This window comes from Etheostoma spectabile, unplaced genomic scaffold (genome assembly GCF_008692095.1).
Source record: "Etheostoma spectabile isolate EspeVRDwgs_2016 unplaced genomic scaffold, UIUC_Espe_1.0 scaffold363, whole genome shotgun sequence".
Classification (NCBI taxonomy): Eukaryota; Metazoa; Chordata; class Actinopteri; order Perciformes; family Percidae; genus Etheostoma; species Etheostoma spectabile.
In genome coordinates this window covers 1,598-21,208 of record NW_022605593.1, presented here as the reverse complement: position 1 = coordinate 21,208, position 19,611 = coordinate 1,598, and the positions used below count along the sequence as shown (strand labels likewise).

Sequence of the window (19,611 nt, the reverse complement as noted above, 5' to 3'; positions counted from 1 at the left end):
AAATACAAAATGACAAAAAACAAGATTAATACATCAAAAACTATGAGGAAAAACATCAAAATGTAGATAAAGCAACAAAGAGCAGAAAAGCTACAAACCCCCCCCCCTAAAAGAACAAATGTTGAAAATGCATCAAAAATAATAAAAGCACCAAGAGATTAAATAAAATCGCTGAAAAAAGGGTCAACAGCGCAGGAAAAAATCCTGCTGAAAATGCGCCAAAATTACTGAAAAAACTACAAATGAATTCAAAGAAACGAATAAAGCAAAAAAAGGTTGAGAACAATTATGGAGATAGAAGAACATAGGTAGTAGACGAGATGTGAGCAGTGTGTTGTCACATACGTCAGTATCATAGCACTCTCCGTTAGGGGATCCCAGCAGAAGGATCAAAGAACCAAGATGGGTTTTTCATTTTCCAGCAGTGGAGACTGGCCACGGTGAAAAGAGAACACGTAACAATAATCATGATGGACATCACACCACACACACACACACACACACACACACACCAAACACACACATACACGCACAACAGACAGTTGAACAATGGACTTACCACTAATGTGTTATATGGTCTGATGATTGGAGAATGAGCTACTTAGCACCCTGGAAGTCCACACCTAAACATTACATACATTTAGCTGACACTTTACACCAAAGCAACTGGCATAGTGAAAAGAGGAGACATGTAACCGTTACGTAATTATGCTGGGCGTGATCACAACACACAAGGTCAGTTGGACAGTGGATTATAGCTGATGTGTAAGATGATAACTAGAAAACTTCCGCGGACATTTTATCACTGTGCCTCCTACTTGGTGCACATGCGAATAGACAATAAAACTTAATCACAAATAATAAGTGTCTTAAACCTTCTTTTTAAACACTATTAAGACGTTAGGACGTGTGTGTGTGTCTGTCTGTGTGTTTGTCTGAGAGAGAGGGGACACGATAGATGTTGACAGACAGACATACAGAGTATGGTTGCCTGGTTTAAGGACCAAAGGAAGCCTTTCATTTTTGTGATGTCATCTCTTTGATCTGTAATCAGTTAACGACTGCACACCTGGCACCTGTGTCACCAGCTATTACAGTACTGAACAAGCTCTCAAACAAATTATCATATCATCAAAGGGATAGTAGTTATCAATAAAATGGTTCTTGTGGGCACCAGAAGGCCTTTGTGAACGTATTGATATAAAATGTATGTGGATAGACTTATAAATGTGGGCGTATCCGTGGTGTAAAAAAGTGCTTCGCTCTGCGTTCTGCTCAGAAATGTGGACGAGTTTAACATGGCAGTGATGGAGGAAGATTGGGAACTCTGTCATTGAAAGGTGCTGAGCAAAAAATATAATTCATATCGCATACATGAGCATATGGCTGAAATAGACAAGAATACTACGTTGATATATAAATTGTCCATGAAAAACTGTGTGGGAGCAAGTTATAGAGAGAGAACCAAGATGATTTTTAATCTCCCACTCTGTCCTCCACTCTAGCTCTCAACATTCCACCACATACACACATTGGAAAATCTGAGACGGTCTGAAAAAGGAGGATAGTAAAATGGGATTGGAAGAAACCGTGCTTGATATCGAATGCCCATTCAGCCCAATAAACGCCAAGTCTTGTCTCGGTTTAAACTTTTAATCATGTTCTACATTCCAGTATGGCAATACAGCACGGTCCCAAAGAGGGGGGCGTTTTGGCGATGTTGAGCGATTTCCGAACATTTCCCATTCAGTTAATGAGAAAATGTTTTGCCATTTTTTGCGATTCGTGAAAACGGTGGCAAATCTCTTAGAAAAGTCATAGCACACCCTTCCCGATCATTACACACGTTTTGATGTTTTTGTGGTGCGCGTGTTGGCAACGCTCCGGGACTAGTAGCAGGATGAAAATCTGGCGAAGAATAATAATAAGTAGGGCAATATAGTCATTGCGCCGATTGCTGCTATTGCAGCACATCGGCACACTAAATAATTGTAGTAGAAGAGACACACATTACTTTCATTTTGCTGACACTTTCATCCAAATGACTTCCAATGAAAGTAACATTCACACACATTTATGGAACAGGAGCAGTTCAGGGTTTAGTATATACCCAAGGTATGGTAAGAAAATTATAAAGGTGTACACCAAATGGACCATTCTCTCTCATATTCACAGTCACCACTAACTAACCCTGCATGTCTGGACTGTGGGCGCCCGGAAAAAAAAAACACACTAACACAGGTAGACATGCAAACTTCACACAGAGAGGAGTTTTCTGTTGTAAATAAACCCCTGGGCAGGCTGTGCAGCTGTGCAGTGTCACTAAAAAGAAGCATTTGGTTGAATAAATAGTTTTTTGTCACATCTGCCTCAGTTGTCTCCAGCCACTCCTACAACCCTGAGGCCCACGATGCATCTTGAGGAACCCTAAACCCCGCATTCTGCCTGTCCACCAGATAACATTAGACTTTCCCACCAATCCTGGCATCCACACAGCATTACCTCACCAGCTCAACAGTTACTTTACCCTTCACACCATCAACACAAGTTAGAAATCCCTGAAGGCGTAACTTCCCCTATGTGCACCTGCCTGGAGTTTCTACCTGTGTTTTGGTCCACGGTCTGTTTAGGACTGCCTACCTCGCTCTCTGGATTATTCTGCTGATCAGCAAACACTGATGTAGTAAAGCCTTGTTCTTTTAACTGTTCTGCCTCAGTGTCTGCATTTGTTTCTGAACCCTATAATTAACACCCACTAATATTATAGTCGCTCAGAGGTTGATTTGCTGTTTTAACTGCAGCCGATAGGTTCGGCCAATCACAAACAGCGACCTCACACACAAGACAGAAGCAAACCAAACATTTTAAAGTGATTTTCTGTCAATTTGATCAGCAACCTGAGGTTAGAATTCTTAGAGGTGAATGACTTCCAGTCTTTGATCTAACATGTCATAAAATAGTATTCTGTAAGTGATATTCATTGGAGAAATCTTTCTAGAGATAGTAGCAGAGGTCTACCTCTTCAGTGAGACGGTGAAAGCCTGTTGAAGCAGAGGAGTCATCTCCTTATATACACTAAGAAAACAAACACCGATAATATCACATCTTCATCCAGCCCACGCGGTCATGGCTGTTCTTGTCACTCACATCAACGCTTCAACTTACAACAGGACCATCTCAGATATGGAAGACATTTACATGTGTTTGACTAACTCTACTCTTTCTGTCAAAGCAATGCCTTGTATCACACTCATTTCACAAGTACATGCATGTTCCTCAAAGCTAAAATGTTTCAGGTAAATACAATGTCTCCACTGAGAAGCAAGGAATAACTATAATTATAATACACACACACAAACAAAGTAATGGTTCACAAATAAAAGCAAACAAATTGCATTTTCAAACAAACAAAATTACAACACACGGTTTGATCCTTATTCTGTCCCTATTGCAGAGTAAACACATATAGTGAAGAACCAGGTGTTATGTTGAAGGTTGTGAGACTAGGCTGCACGGTTTGGGGGAAATATGATTTTTAGCTTGAATTGAAATCATGACTCTCTGTCACGCGACGTGAGACTGCTGCCAGGAAATACGCTTTAATCTCTGGTTATTCAAATTCAATGTTGGGGTCAGGAGGATCTTTCTATTACCTCCAAAGGATATTCCACACTTTATGGTTCGCACTGATAAAGTGCGACATAGCAGAGGTAGAGTTTTGATGTCTGTTTTAAATGCCTTTGATATGCAAAGGATGGTGAAAATTGAAAATACAAACGTAGGCTTCTTTTAAGAGGACTGGGAAAAGATAAAAGGTGAATTTGTGTGAACTCATTTTAATAAATGCCCAACAGTCAAAACAAGAGATTCCTTGACACTCAGATAAAGTTCAGGGACACTTATCCTCTGAGTATTCAAATGGGAACGGTGGTGTAATGAGCAGTCACTGGTGAACACACACACACACACCATTTTCCCAGCAGTAGAGAGAGTAGGGATCTAGCCCATGAAAAGAGGAGAACATGTAACAATGAATCGTGTGGATGTGATTCACACATATACACACACACATACACACACACCAAAATAATCTTTTTAATGAAAGTTATGTCAGTGGGGGGTCCTGGTGGGGGGTCCTGGGCCTTGTTAAGTTTTTGTCGAGGGTTTTTGTTTTTTTTTTGTGCCTGCCAGAGGGGAGGGGTTCAACCAGTCATGGCTTTCGCCTGCTTCACAACTGAAGATGTTCAGGTTCTAGACGTGGTTTTGTAGAAGTGCACCTTCATTGTCTTTAACAGGTGAACTTTTTCAACTGCTGAGGAAGTGCATCCTCTCTCGCGGCAGATGCATGTCTCAGGCCATTAGTGAAAATATTTCCGTGCTTTGTGCAGTGTTAATCACTGCAATCCCTGGAGGTGTAACTTCCCCTATGTGCACCTGCCTGGAGTCTTCTACCTGTGTTTTGGTCCACGGTCTGTTTGAGACCTGCCTACCTCGCTCCCTGGATTATTCTGCTGTTCAGTCAAACATTGATGTAGTAAAGCCTTGTTCTTTAAATGTTCTGCCTCAGTGTCTGCATTTGGTTTAAAATTCAATGTGTAGCATTCGGAGAAAAAAACAACCATAAAGAACGTTGAAAAATATGACAAAATGTTGGAAAAGATTTAAAACGTTGGGAAAAAAACAGCAAAAACATCAAAAAGTGCAGAAAATATACACAAAAACTTTGGAAATGGTGACAAAAAAAAAAGGAAAAAAGTTTTTAAAAAAAACGTGGGAAAAGCTTCAAAAACATTGAGAAAAGTGACCAAAACGTCAAGGAAAAGGACAACGTTAAAAAACTTGTAATTTAAATTTTGACCCAGAAAAACAGAAGGTTTCCTGGTAGATGGGAAGATAACACAAGCGTTAAACGTCAAATTCAAAGTGTTTTCCCCCCCAGGACTTTCTAGGCACAGTTCCTCAAGTTAAAGGACCGACACGGACATTTGAGAGAAAAACCTAAGCAGAATTTTCGTTTTTTGGAAGGAAGAATCCAACACTCCAGTACAACATCATTTTATGCAAATACAGCCACAGGTGTGTGACATTATCTTTATCAGCCCCCCCATTCACCACGGTCGTCGGGGCGATACCAGCTGTCACGTTGGCGTGCCTGCAGCCCGTGCTTCCATCCTCTTTTTCTTTAGCTGCATCATGTCACAACAGGAACGGAGCGGCCGTTAACTTCCAGCAGGAAGAAAAAACCAACTTACAGTCTAGGAGCGATGAGCTGTTGCTGCAGTCTAATTTCTTTGATTTTTTGCAGTAACGAGTAACAAAGATGCTAGGAGGAAATGTGAAAGTCTCCAGGAATATGGATAATGAAGCTACAGATACGGTGAAACTTGTACTTGTGGAGGGGAGTAACAAAGCATTTGCACTACATCATGTTATAAGAAGACGAAAGTGCAATTTACAAGTCACAAGTTACAAGCATGTTCCTCAAGGTCAAGGTCAAGGTTTCAGGTCAATAAATGTTGTCCACTGAAATAAGGACTATATTATGACAACACAACACACATACGTAATGTGTCACAAATTAAATCAACAAATTGCATTTTTAAACAAACAAAATTACAACACACGGGGTTGATCCTTTTCTGTCCCTGTAGCAAAGTAAAAACATAAAGTAGAAGAAACAGGTGTTGTGTGTGAAGGTGCGTGAGGACTAGGCCTGCACGGTTTGGAGGAAAATATGATTTTTTTAGCTTAGAATTGAAATCACGACTCTCTGCCACGATTTGTGTAACGTGTATTTAAAAAAAAATCAAAGTTGATAAGAAATAAATTGCCATTTGATTGCCATTAAGCGGTTAATCGTGCAGGCTAGGAACTGCTGCCAGGAAATTCAGCTTTAATCTCCATTATTCAAATTCAGTGTTGGCCTTCAGGAGTCCGTCTCTTACCTCCAAAGGTTATCCACTACTTTATGGTTGCACCGATGCCGCTTGCATGCCTTTGATATGCAAAGGATGGTGAAAATTGAAAAGACAAACGTAGGCTTCTTTAAGAGGACTGCTACAGATAAAAGGTGGATTTGTGTGAACTCATTTAATAAATGCCCAACAGTCAAAGCAAGAGATTCCTTGACACTCAGATAAAGTTCCGAGACATTTCCATCTTTTGAGTATTCAAATGGGAACAGTGGTGTAATGGGCAGTCAATGGTGACACACACCCATCTCTTTATAAACGTCTATGTAGTATTCTAGATTAAAAAGGTCTGGTGCTTGTGTATCTACTATGATAAGAGGGAGCAGAAGATAATGATTGGAGTGGTTAAACACTAATTTTCATACCTGTTATCTGTAGATATTATAATGCTGAGGGAAACTCCTCCAACCCTGGTTCTAAACAGAGAAGCTAGAAGCTTTTAGTCCTAATTTTAACTTTAAAAGTTAAGATAATAAAAATGCCATTATCTGAAAAGAAAAGTTATAAAAGCATCTGATCTTCAGGGTTGCTGGCACATTCCAAAATGTCAATTTTCCAGTTAGACATGTTTAATTAATACATGAGAGGCCTATGTTTTGTGTTTGCGATTTTAAAATGACTGCAATGAAAGCACATTAAGTCCACCCCCATTTTAAATATAACGTTTGAGTTTAAAGGCTCAAAGGCATTTTATTTTTAACACTGAAAATCATAACTGCGGGATTGTTGGCATAAATAGCTTTTGCAACATTTCCCTTTAATAGCTCTTGCTAAAAAAAAAAAAAGGATGTGATGTGTGAAGTTGATTTGTTTAGCACACAGCAAATGAAAGATGGACAATGAAAAATCTACAAATAGTCAAAAAACACAAACCAAAAAAACACTAAGACAGCTATTAACCAAGGCAGTCAAGTGTGCCAATCATCACTTGTGACTACTATATTCATTTTAAAGCATGTGTACACGCATATGCCAGCAAGCGCTATGGGTAACATGGGCACGTAGTGGTTCATTGGTGCAGCTGAGGTACTCTGTCTCATTAGTTTGTTCCAGTCTCCATTAACATACAACATTAACATACAGTTCAAGGTGAAATGGATGTGAAAGCGACATTGTAGTGTAAAAAAAACAATTGAAAGTACACGCTGTAATAACATATTAAAAAGCGGTGGTGTCTCCTCTTCGGTGTGTCTTCCTCTCAATGGCCATGGTGACCTGGATGAACTAGAAAGAGAGAAATGTATTTAGTGTTATTTTTTTTATTTTATTTCAGACCCAGGGGGATCCATATACAATAGGAAACACACAGAACTTTAACAACTTACATCGTCATACTGAAATGAGGCGCTGCCAGTTGGTTGTGTCTCTTCTTTGGAAATGATCTGAAAAACACATTAAAACAGACGACTTAAAAAAAAAGGCCATCACACAACTCGCGCACACACACCACACACCACACACACACACACACACAAACACACACAACACACACACACACAACACACCCACACACCACCACACACAACAAACACACACACACCCACACACACACACACAATATATATATATATTTTTTTATCCCCCTCTCCGTTTTTTTTACCACTGCCTGTATAATGTGGATAATGTGAAAAACACTTAAAAAATAAAAGTTAAAAGCAAAACAAAAACAGACAACTTTCTTTCTGACTGAGCAAGTTGTTCATTAACACAACACCCACATTGTAAAAGGCTCTCCTCATCTCTTGTTTGGCGACATCTTGAAAACAACAAAGTTAATTCAGAAGTTAAAAGAAAGAAGATGAGAAAACTGGGTGCTAGTGGAGAAGCTGAGCTACAGGTGATCCAGCATGAACGTTAAACTGCTAAACAGCTGATAAATCTACGAAAAAAAGTTCCAATAAGCTGCCAGTGTGGTTCAGTGTCCCCCCCCCCCCCGTGATTATGAGGGAAATGGTGTGTTGGTATTTTGTTTAAATGTTAACTTCTTCAGATTTGACGCGTTCCTCGGCCCACTCACCGGTCAGCGCACGGAGTTTCACGCAACAGCTCACAAAGTCATCAAAGGTGATCCGCCCTGTGAACTGAAGCGCTTATGATGATGTTCATGGCCTGAGGACTCAGATTATAACCTGCAAAGAAACACAGAAAATCAAGGACATAACTGTTTACTAAAAAATAAATAAAAAAAAACTAAAAAACAAGTAAGTTCCTTAAATAGATTCAGAAAAAACTGGGCGCCTCCCTAGGGAGGTGGTCCAAGACCCCAGACTAGGTGGAGGGACGTCCAGCTGGGAGCAGGCCTCGGGGAAGACCCCGGACTAGGTGGAGGGACGTCCAGCTGGGAGCAGGCCTCGGGGAAGACCCCGGACTAGGTGGAGGGACGTCCAGCTGGGAGGAGGCCTCGGGGAAAACCCCGGACTAGGTGGAGGGACATCCAGCTGGGAGGAGGCCTCGGGGAAGACCCAGGACTAGGTGGAGGGACGTCCAGCTGGGAAGAGGCCTCGGGAAAGACCCAGGACTAGGTGGAGGGATTATATCTCCAACCTGGCCTGGGAACGCCTCGGGATCCCCCAGTCGGAGCTGGTTGATGTGGCTTGGGAAAGGGAAAGTTGGGGCTCCCCTACTGGTGCTGCTGCCCCCGCAACCCGATACCGGATAAGCGGTCGAAGATGGATGGACGGATGGTTGGACAAACTAAAAATGAATAAAACTACAAGATGTCTAACAGGTTATTTTGGTAAATTTGCCCGTACCCATGGCGGCGACAGCATGCTGCAGCTCTTGGCCCTCCACCGTCCCACTGCGGTCCCGGTCATACGATGCAAAGGTCATCTTCCAGCCGTTCAGAACCTGCCACAGATCCTTGAACTCTGCAAAGCCCAAGCTGTTGGACCTGTCCCTCTGAGAAACCAGTGAGTCAAGGACCCATCGCAAACTTTTACAGTTGTCACAAAAATTACTGACTAGTAATCCTTAGAAGAGGTGGGAAGCTTACCAACAGAATAATTATGTGATAATAGGATTTAGTGTTCACTACTAGTACAACTCGATACTATACTATTGTGCACGTAGTTTTAAAGAAGAAGAAGAAATGCACTGAATGATTTTGGGAAGCTCTAGTCAGTTTAACAAGGAGAAGTGGTTTCATTTCCTTTGTGCACTCTATTGTAGGATAATAGTGAATTCATTACGATAACTAACATCTTTGAAAGTGCTTTATTTTGTCACTTTACTAGTGCGAACTGCATTATCAAAACCCAACCTAAATTTAAAAAAACAGATGGCAAAACACTAAAGTATTGTGTATTTTTGGGTCTGTGTTTCCTGGTTTAGTGCCAATGAAGGGAAATAGACACAATGTGCTACCACCTTGCAACAGTTTGTTTTTGCCCTTTGCTGTTTTAACCTATGAACAAGGAAACAGTTTTCCCAATTTACTGTGAAATAACTGCTGCAAATACTCAACACTTCTCTTCACTCTGTCTATTTCCTACAGGCAATGAGCACAGCAGTTATTAAGCCACTCTCAAAAAAGAACAATATCAAACATATCACTACTAAAAACAAACAAAAAATCTGAGTGAACATGTGGAGACGTGTGGCGTTCCCCAAGGCTCCTTTCTGGATCCTCTTCTGTTCCACATCTTCATGCTCCCATTAGCTCTCAGATTATTGAAAACAACCAAATGTCTCACCCTAATTATGTAGTCACACAGATTTATATAACAATGTCACCAGGTGACTCTGGTCCAACATAACCACCGAGTCAATGCCTTCAACAAATCAATGATGTGCCAAAATGTTCTTTAGTAAAACAACTAAAGAAAACACTTGTTCTGTGCTGATGGGTGAAGGATACATCCAGCATGCTGATCATCAGTCTGCAGGTCTCCAGGCTGAAGGCTGGAGGAAGTAAGCACATAGGCTAAGAACACATTCACATGGACAACTCCACAAAATCCTCATTAAATAAGATAAGAGTCTTCATTTGCAGGAAGTGAACAACAAAAACAGACATTTTAATTGGGTTGTTACCTGGCTAATTGGGTTGTTACCTGGCTTCATGCACCATCTGATGTATCAATGTCTGGTGGGCCACTGTATACAACTAGGACTAGGTTCAAATGTGTCTCAGGCTTAACAGAGCATTTCTCTTGCTTCTTTGCTCTAATTACACATTCAACTTAATTTTTAACGTCACTTACACCGCAATATTGTTTCTCTTATCATGGCAACCGCACTTTAAAATTCCTTTTGTTTGACGCCATCTTACTTAGGCCTACTCAGTCTACCATATTTTCATTGTCTATTTCTGGCCTGTATTTCTTGCCTTGTATTTCTTTCGTGCTTACTTGTTTGTGTGTTTTTGTTTTTTGCTGTTATTGAAAAATGCTGCTACTGTAACGACAAAATTTCCCCGTCGTGGGATGATTAAAGTATAATTTAATCTAATCTATTTTGAGTGTATATTTAACCCTTGTGTTGCCTTTCCGTCAACCATAAAAAAAGGAAGTTTTTTTTTTTTTAACACCATTAGTGCTTTTTCTGACATTTTTGTCACTTTTTCAATGTTGTGGGTGCTTTTTCTGATGTTTTTTCCAAAGTTATTTGATATTTCTAATGTTGACGTGTTAAAAACACTGAAAACGGGTCAAATTTGACCCGAGGACAACATGAGGGTTAATAGAAAGAGTCTGGTGTCCTTACGTTTGTATGAGCCGGAGATGCCGGAGTGTGTGAGGCAGCTCTGCAGCTCGTCTGCTGAGATCTGTCCATCCTGTCAGAGTTTAAGAAAACACAAGGATGGGAAAGATGCAATGCAACAAACAGTTAGATAACAATCAGCAAATTGCACAAAGTTCAGAGAAACATCAACGGTATTATTTATATTAAATGTTTATCGGCTGGTATTATGTGTTACCTGTCCAGCTACAGCTGAAAAATATCCGTAGAGAGGATCTTGCTGCAGGGAGAGGAAAACAAGAAAGTTGTTGTTTGTGCAGCATTTAAGTAGTTTACATTCTCTCAAATAAACCTCATCAATGTCTGAATAGCAGCACTTCACTCAAATATAATCAATACCAGCTGCCTGCATGCTTTGCATAGTCCACCAATACTGATTCAGTGTGTTTTGACCCCTGAAAAGATGTGAAATTATCAGGTTATCTAGTGAGTGTGTGTGTGTGTGTGTGTGTGTGTGTGTGTGTGTGTGTGTGTGTGTGTGTGTGTGTGTTCCTCAGGGGCTGTAAAGAGGAAACCCCACCCTTGTTTACCCTAACCTATTGTAAATGCATCATAAAACTGATAGAAGATAGCTAAAAGAAATTGTAAATGATTGTAGATAAACGGTCAAAGTTTAACAAAACAAATCAAGTAGGCCCAGAATTAGCTAGAAACAAAACAGGTATTTTGTTCTGGGTCTTTTACTCGTAGTGGAGTATTTTCACAATGTTCTTCCACTAATGGCTAACACATCTTGAAAAGCTCAACATTAAAATGTGTTTGGGATCAACATGCAGCTTAATAACTTGTCCTTTTGGTTAGCTGATAGCACATCAAGCTAACTGACAAATATCAGGTAGGCATCTAAACATCTAAACATCTAACACACCTGTCGAGCTGCACATTTTTTTTATTGTCTATGCATATTTCAGCCAACTCGACCGACTTCCGCATTCCTTGTGCAGGTCCTGTCCCACCCGGTGCAACCGGGACGCGACCCCTAGGACGGCGAAGGTAAGTCCCGCCCTCCTCTGCCTCTGATTGGCTGTTTGCTCACCCCAAATCTAACCAAATCCTAGCCTGGTTGACGCCTTTTGTTTTCTTTAACTGTCGTCCTGAATTGGTCGGAAGTTCGTCGGGGTTTTCCCCAGACAAACCAAATCCTCAGGCCTGAATTTAACCAATCCAGCCAACGGAGCCAACGCGTATTAGCCAATCAGAGGCCGTAATGAGGCCTTCGCCATCCTAGGAAATGGCTCGGTGGACACACTCCGCTTTATTCACACATTTTATAACATTTAAAAGCTTCCTTACCGCGACGCCGCCAGGGGCAGCACCGTATCCTGGAAAGGCCATTATTCAATCTATTATAAAACACAAGAAAACAAGGAATTCAAGTCGAAATGTAGCCTAACACCCAACTTCTCCAGGGGTGTGTCTGCAGATGTAATGTTACTGAAACAAGAAAAAAACACACCGGAAATGAGATTACAAAGTCTGAACGAGCCCGAGGCACCGAGGCGGGTCTTAATGTCAGTATAACCCGGAATGACCCGACCAGAGTCCGCCAGGAAACAGGCAGAAAAACGTGAAAAACCTTCTGGATGTTTGCTGTTAAAGGGCCTGGTTCCTCCTCAGCGCTGCAGAGAGTGACCACGTGACCTCTGATTGACCAATCGGATCAATGCGCTGGCTGCAGCAGGAAAAACTGGCTTTAACTGTCTATGGGGGAAAACCTTAGACAGTTAAAGAAAAACATGTAATGATCAGATCACACACGCGCACACACACACACACACACACACACACACAAAGTACACTCAGCGGCAATACTGGAAGAAGCTGGAATCAGAAAAGTTTTTCCACTCAAACCGATTAATCGATTATCAAATTAGTTAAAGATCAACAACTAATTGATTTATCCTTGCAGTTCTACCTGTAAGTGTAATCATGGAAATGTAAAAAGTACAAAAAAATGTCCTCTGTGACTGTTACATTTAGTAGTTATTATTATATAATATTATTAATTTGGGGTTGGCAGTAGCTCAGTCCGTAGGGAGTTGGGTTGAGAAACAGAGGGTTGTTGGTTCAAGTCCCCATGTGGACCAAAGTACGGAGTGTGGATCGGTAGCTGGAGAGATGCCACTTCCCCTTGAGCAAGGCAACGTACCCCCCAACCGCTCAGACATCTCTCCGTGTGTGTGTGTGTGTGTGTGTGTATTTCAGGCCTGTGTGTAGTGATTACTGACAAAAAGAGTGTAAATTGCAATTTCCCCACTGGTGATCAATAAATAAAATAATTCATAATGTAATTTGACCAAAGTAAAAGCAAACCTCTGGTTCACTTTGATGGAGTAAAGTAGATTTTTGTTCCCCGTCGGTCAATAAATGTCAGCCTCTGAGGTCAGCAGCCCACGTCACACTCCTGAAAACACCATCTTGCTCTGAAATGGGGTAATGTACTGTATTTATTCATTATTTAATACTGTAATACTTATTTACTACTTAACCATTTAATTTCATTACAGTGCGATATTTAATATTTAATCACTTAATCTGAGTACTGTGCAATATTTAATACTCAGGACCTTTGATACACCAATAACTATTATTTGCATAATGTGTGTACGAACCCTTTATCTTTCTTACTATTTTACATATGTACTGTGTATATATAACTGTGCACCCCGTTCCCCCCTCTCTTTTTTTTCTTCTTCTTCTGCACTACTTACATTTAATATTTTTTATATTTTTTGTATTTTTTTACTTCGTGTTGACACTGTAAAGGTTTTGCTTCAGTCTCGTTGCACAGGTGCTGCACTTAATGACAATAAAGGCTTTCTATTCCATTCTACTCTATTCTACTCTATTCTATTCTATTCTATTCTATTCTATTCTATTCTGTTCTATTCTAACATCTATTCATTGTTTTCTTGTGCTATTCTAATGTCTATTCTATTCTATTCTGTTCTATTCTATTTATTCTGTTCTATTCTATTCTGTTTCTATTCTATTCTATTCTATTCTATTGTATTCTGTTCTATTCTATTCTATCTGTCATTCTATTCTATTCTATTCTATCTATTCTATTCTATTCTATTCTATTCTGTATTCTGTGCTATTCTATTCTGTTTCTATTCTATTCTCGTCTATCTATTCTATTTATTCTCTGTGTCTATTCTATTCTATGTTCTATTTCTATTCTATTCTATTCTACTCTATTCTATTCTATTCTATTCTATTCTATTCTATTCTATTCTATTCTATTGTATTCTGTGCTATTCTATTCTATTCTATTCTATTCTATTCTAATTCTACTATTCTATTCTATTCTATTCTACTCTATTCTATTCTATTCTCCTCTATTCTCATTATCTGTGCTATTCTATGCTTTCTATTCTATTTCTATTCTGTTCTATTCTATTCTATTCTATTCTATTCTATTCTATACTATTCTATTCTATACTATTCTATTCTATTGTATTCTGTGCTATTCTATGCTATTCTACTCTATTCTATTGTAATGTCTGTGCTATTCTATGCTATTCTATTCTATTCTATCATGTTCTATTCTATTCTATTCTATCTATTCTATACTATTCTATTACTATTCTATTCTGTTCTATTCTATTCTATTCTATTCTATGCTATTCTTTCTATTCTATTCTGTTCTTATTTTCTGTTCATTCTATTCTATACTATTCTATTCTATACTATTTCTATACTATCTATTCTGTTCTATTCTATTCTCTCTATTCTATTCTATCTATTACTATTCTATTCTATTCTATTCTATTCTATTCTGTCGATTACTATTCTATTCTATCTATCTATTCTGTATCTATTCTGTGCTATTCTAGTCTATTCTATTCTTTCTATTCTGTTCTATGCCATCTATTACTATTCTATTCTGTTCTATCCTATTCTTACTTCTACTCTACCTTTCTATTCTATTCTACTATCTATTCATTCTGTTTCTATTCATTCTATTCTATACATTATTCTATACTATCTATACTATTCTATTCTGTTCTATCATTCTATCTATCTAGTCGTCTATGATTCTTTCTATTCTGTTCTATTCTATTATTTTTCGTTCTATTCTGTTCTATTCTATTCTGTCTTCTATTCTATTCTTTTCTATTCTATTCTATTCTATTCTATTCTATTCTATTCTGTTCTATTCTATTCTATTCTATTCATACTTCTATCTATTCTATTCTGTTCTATTCTATTCTACTATTCTATTGTATTCTGTGCTATTCTATGCTATTCTATCTATTCTGTTCTATTTCTATTCTATTCTATTCTATTCTACTCTATTCTATCTGTATTCTGTTCTATTCTATGCTATTCTATTCATTCTATTCTGTATCTATTCTATTCTGTTCTATTCTATTTCTATGCTATTCTATTCTATACTATTCTATTCTATGCTATTCTATACTATTCTATTCTATTCTATTTCTATTCTATTCTGTTCTATTCTATTCTGTTCTATTCTATTCTATTGTATTCGATTCGATTCTTTCTACTCTACTCTATGCTATTCTGTTCAGTTCTATTCTATTCTATTCTATGCTATTCTATTCTATTCTGTTCTATTCGATGCTATCTCCTTTCTACTACTATTCATACTAATTCTATTATATGCTGTTCTATTCTAGTGCTATTCTATTCTATACTATTCTATTCTATTCTATTCTATTCTATTCTATTCTAATACTTCTATTCTATTCTATCCTATTCTACTCTATTCTCTATTCTATTCTATTCTATTCTATTCTATTCTACTCTATGTCTATTGTATTCTGTTCTATTCGATTGCTATTCTATTCTATTCGTTCTCATTCTAATTCTATTCTATATCTATTCTATCTCTATTCTATTCTATTCTATTCTATTCTACTCTATTCATTTACTATTCTGTTCTATTCTATCATCTATTCTGTTCATTCTATTCTAGTCTATTCTATTCTATTCTATCTATTCTGTTCTATTCTATTCTATTCTATTCTATTCTACTCTATTCTATTCTATTCTTTCTATTCTATTCTATTCTACTCTATTCTATGTATTCTGTGCTATTCTATGCTATTCTATTCTATTTCATTCTATCTATTTTCTATCTATACTATTCTATTCTATACTATTCATTCCTATTGTATTCTGTCTATTTATGCTATTCTATTCTATTCTATTTCGTGTTCTATTCAATTCTATTCTGTCTATTCTATTCTAATACTATTCTATTGTATTCTATGCTATTCCTAATGTCTGTTCTATTCTATTCTATTCTATTCTACTCTATTCTAGATTCTATTCTATTCTATTCTACTCTTTCTATTCTTTCTATTCTATGCTATCTAATTCTATAACTATTCTATTCTATTCTATTCTATACTATTCTATTCTATACTATTACTACTATTCTATTCTTTCTATTCTATTCTATTCTGTCTATTCTATCTATTCTATTTACTATTCTATTCTATTCTATTATTCTATTCTATACTATCTATCTATTCTATTCTATCTATTCATTCTATATTCTTTCTATTCTTTCTATACTATTCTATTCTATACTATTCTCTATCTATTCTATTCTATCTATTCTAGTTTCTATTCTATACTATTCTATCTATCTATTCTATACTATTCTAATTCTGTTCTATTCTATTCTATTCTATTCTATACGATTCTATTCTATTCTATTCTATTCTGTTTCTATTCTATTCTATTCTATTCTATATCTATTCTATTCTATTCTATTCTTTCTATTCTATTCTATTCTATTATCTATTCTATTCTATTCTGTTTCTATTCTATTCTATTCTATACTATTTCTTTCCTATTCTATTTCTATTCATTCTGTTCTATTCTATTCGTTCTATTCTATGCTATTCTATGCTATTCTATTCTATTCTATCCTGTTCTATTCTATCGTCTATTCTATTCTACTCACTCTATCTATTCTACTCTATTTCTATCTGTTTCTATTACTTTCTATTCTATGTCTATTCTATTCTTTCTGTTCTTATTCTATTCTGTTCTATTCTACTCTTTCTGTTCCTATGGCTATTCTATTCTCATACTGTCTATTCTATTCTATTCTAGTCTATATTCTATACTATTCTATTCTATTCTATTCTAATTCTATTCTATTCTGTTCTATTCTATTCTATCTAACTATCTATCTATCTATTCTATACATCTATCTGTTTCTATTCTGTTCTATTCTGTTCTATTCTGTTCTATTCTGTTCTATTCTATTCTATGCTATTCTATACTATTCATTCTATTCTATTCATTCTGTTCTAGTCTGTGCTATTCTATCTATTCTATTCTATTCTGTTCTATTCTGTTCTTTCTATTCTATACTACCTATTCTATTGTATTCTATTTATTCTATTCTACTCTACTCTATGCTATTCTGTTTCTATTTACTATTCTAGACTATTTCTATCTCTATTCTATTCTATTTCTATCCTTCTATTCTATTCTAATTCTATACTATTCTATTCTCGTCTATTCTACTTCTATCTATTCTATTCTATATACTATGCTATACTATTCTATTCTGTTCTATTCTATTCTATTCTATTCTATTCTATCTTTCTATTCTATTCTATTCTCGTACTATTCTATTCTATCTATTCCTATTCTGTTTCTATTCTATTCTATTCTATTTCTATTCTGATTCTATTCTATTCTTCTCTCTATTGCTTCATTCTATTCTATACTATCTATTCTATCTATTCTTCTATTCTATTCTATTCTATTCTATTCATTCTATTCTGTTCTATTCTTTGCTGTTCTATCTATCTACTCTCTCTATGCTATTCTACTTGTCTATTCTGTTTATCTGTCTCTATCATGGTTCTATTCTTCTATTCTATATTGTCTATTTCGATTCTATTCTATCCTATTTCTGATTTCTAGTCATTCTTCTGATTCTATTCTATTCTACTTCTACTACTATTGCTATTCTATCTCTATTCTATTCTGGTTCTATTCTTCTATCTAATTCTATACTATTCTATTCTGTTCTATCATTTCTCGTTCTATTCATACATACTTTCATTCTATACTATCTATTCTATTCATTGTTCTATTCTATACTAGTTCTATTCTATACTATTCTATACTATCTATTCTGTTCATTCTATTCTCTTCTATCTATCTATTCTATACTATGCTATTCTGTCTATTCTTATTCTATTCTATTCTATTCTTTCTGTTCTATTCTATTCTATACTATTCTATTCTATTCTATTCTATGTCTATTCTGTGTCTAGTTACTATGTCTATGTCTATACTATTCTATTCTAGTTCTGTTTCTATTCTATTCTGTTCTATTCTAGTTCTACTCTCTCTAATGCTATCTATCTTTCTATCTTTCTATGTTCTATTCTATTCTATTCTATATTCTCATTGCTATTCTGTTTTCTATTCTATTCTATTCGACATACTCTATTTCTGTTCTATTCTATTCTAATTCTATAATATGTATTTCTAGTTCTATTCTATCTATCTATATCTTCTCTATTCTATACTATTCTGATACTATTCTATTCTAGTTACTATTCTGTCTTTCTGTTCTATTCTGTTCTATTCTATCTTCTGTTTCAGTCTATTCTTTCTATCTTCTATCTCTATTCTATATTATTCTGTTCTATTCTATTCTATTCTGTTCTTCTAGTCTATTCTATACTATTCTATTCTATACTATTCTCATTATTCTATTGGTTTTTCATCGTTCTATTCTATTCTATTCTGTTTTCTATCCTGTTCTATTCCCTATTCTGTTCTATTCTATCTATTCTAGTCTGTTCTATTCTATGCTATTTCTTGCTATTCTATTCTATTCTTTATCTATTCTAGTTCTCTATCTATACTATTCTATACTTTCTATTCTGTCTGATTTGTCTTTTCTTTCTATTCTGTTCTATTCTATCGATCTATTCTATACTGTTCTATTTCTATTCTGTATTCTTTCTTCTATCTGATTTATTTCTACTACTCTATTCTATTCTATTCTATTTTCTATTTTCATTCTATTCGTTCTTCTGTCTATTTTGTTCTATTCTATCTTCTATTCTTTCTAACTCTATTCTATCTTCTATTCTATTCTTTATTCTATTCGACTATTCTATTCTATTCATTCTATTCTATTCTAATTCTACTCTATTCTATTCTATTCTATTCTATCTATTCTCTATGCTATTCTATTCTTGCTATCTATGCTATTCTATTCTATTCATCTTTTCTTATTCTATTCGTTCTATTCTATTCTTATTCTATTCTATACTATTCTATTCTAGCTATTCTATACTATTCTATTATATCTAATTATTCTTTCTATTCTGTGCTATTCTATGCTATTCTATCTATTCTTTTTTCTATTTCTGTTTCTAATTCTATTCTAATGTATTCTATTCTATTCATTCTCTATCTATGCTATTCTACTCTATTCTATCTTTCTGTTTCATTCTATTCTATTCTATACTATTCTATTCTATTCTATTCTATTCTGTTCTATTCTATGCTATTTTCTATTCTATTCTATTATCAAAATCTCATTCTCTATTCTAGTTCTATACTTCTATCTTCTTTCATTCTATAACTATTCTATCTTGCTATTCTATTCGATCTTCTATTTATCTTCTATTCTATTCTATTCTATTCTATTTCTGCTTTCTATTCTATAAGTCTATCTATTCATCTATTCTGTTTCTGTGCTATTGCTATTCTATTCTATACTATTCTAGTTCTATGTATTCTACCTACTATTCATACTATATCTTCTGCTATCTATACTAGTCTATTCTATCTCTATCTATTCTATACTATTCTATATATTCTATTCTGTTCTATTATTCTATTCTACTTCTATTCTATATCTATTTCTATTCTA

The 19,611-nt window shown here is 35.9% G+C and overlaps 2 protein-coding genes across 4 annotated transcripts in view; one reads left to right on the top strand and one right to left on the bottom strand.

Moving 5' to 3' along the window:
- LOC116686429 (sorcin) overlaps positions 1-12,361 on the bottom strand; it is a 13,974-nt gene extending 1,613 nt beyond the window's left edge. The window contains exons 1-5 of one of the 3 annotated variants that reach the window (XM_032511434.1): positions 12,009-12,361; positions 10,894-10,935; positions 10,680-10,749; positions 9,832-9,875; positions 8,726-8,873 (exon numbers count right to left, since the gene is read on the bottom strand). In XM_032511434.1, coding sequence (XP_032367325.1) covers positions 8,726-8,873; positions 9,832-9,875; positions 10,680-10,749; positions 10,894-10,935; positions 12,009-12,050 — 346 coding nt within the window. In that variant the 5' untranslated portion in view covers positions 12,051-12,361. Of the gene's footprint in view, positions 1-8,725; positions 8,874-9,831; positions 9,876-10,679; positions 10,750-10,893; positions 10,942-12,008 lie in introns of all 3 variants that reach the window. The other 2 variants (XM_032511432.1, XM_032511433.1) reach the window with 2 other exon arrangements.
- Positions 12,362-15,410: 3,049 nt separating this feature from the next.
- On the top strand, positions 15,411-19,062 carry LOC116686432 (putative uncharacterized transmembrane protein C16E9.20; the record flags this gene model as incomplete). Its single annotated transcript, XM_032511435.1, has 4 exons — positions 15,411-15,458; positions 15,747-15,797; positions 16,409-16,567; positions 18,982-19,062. Coding segments are annotated over 4 exons (339 nt in total), but the record flags the coding sequence as incomplete, so codon positions are not given.
- Between the last annotated feature and the right edge of the window lie 549 nt (positions 19,063-19,611).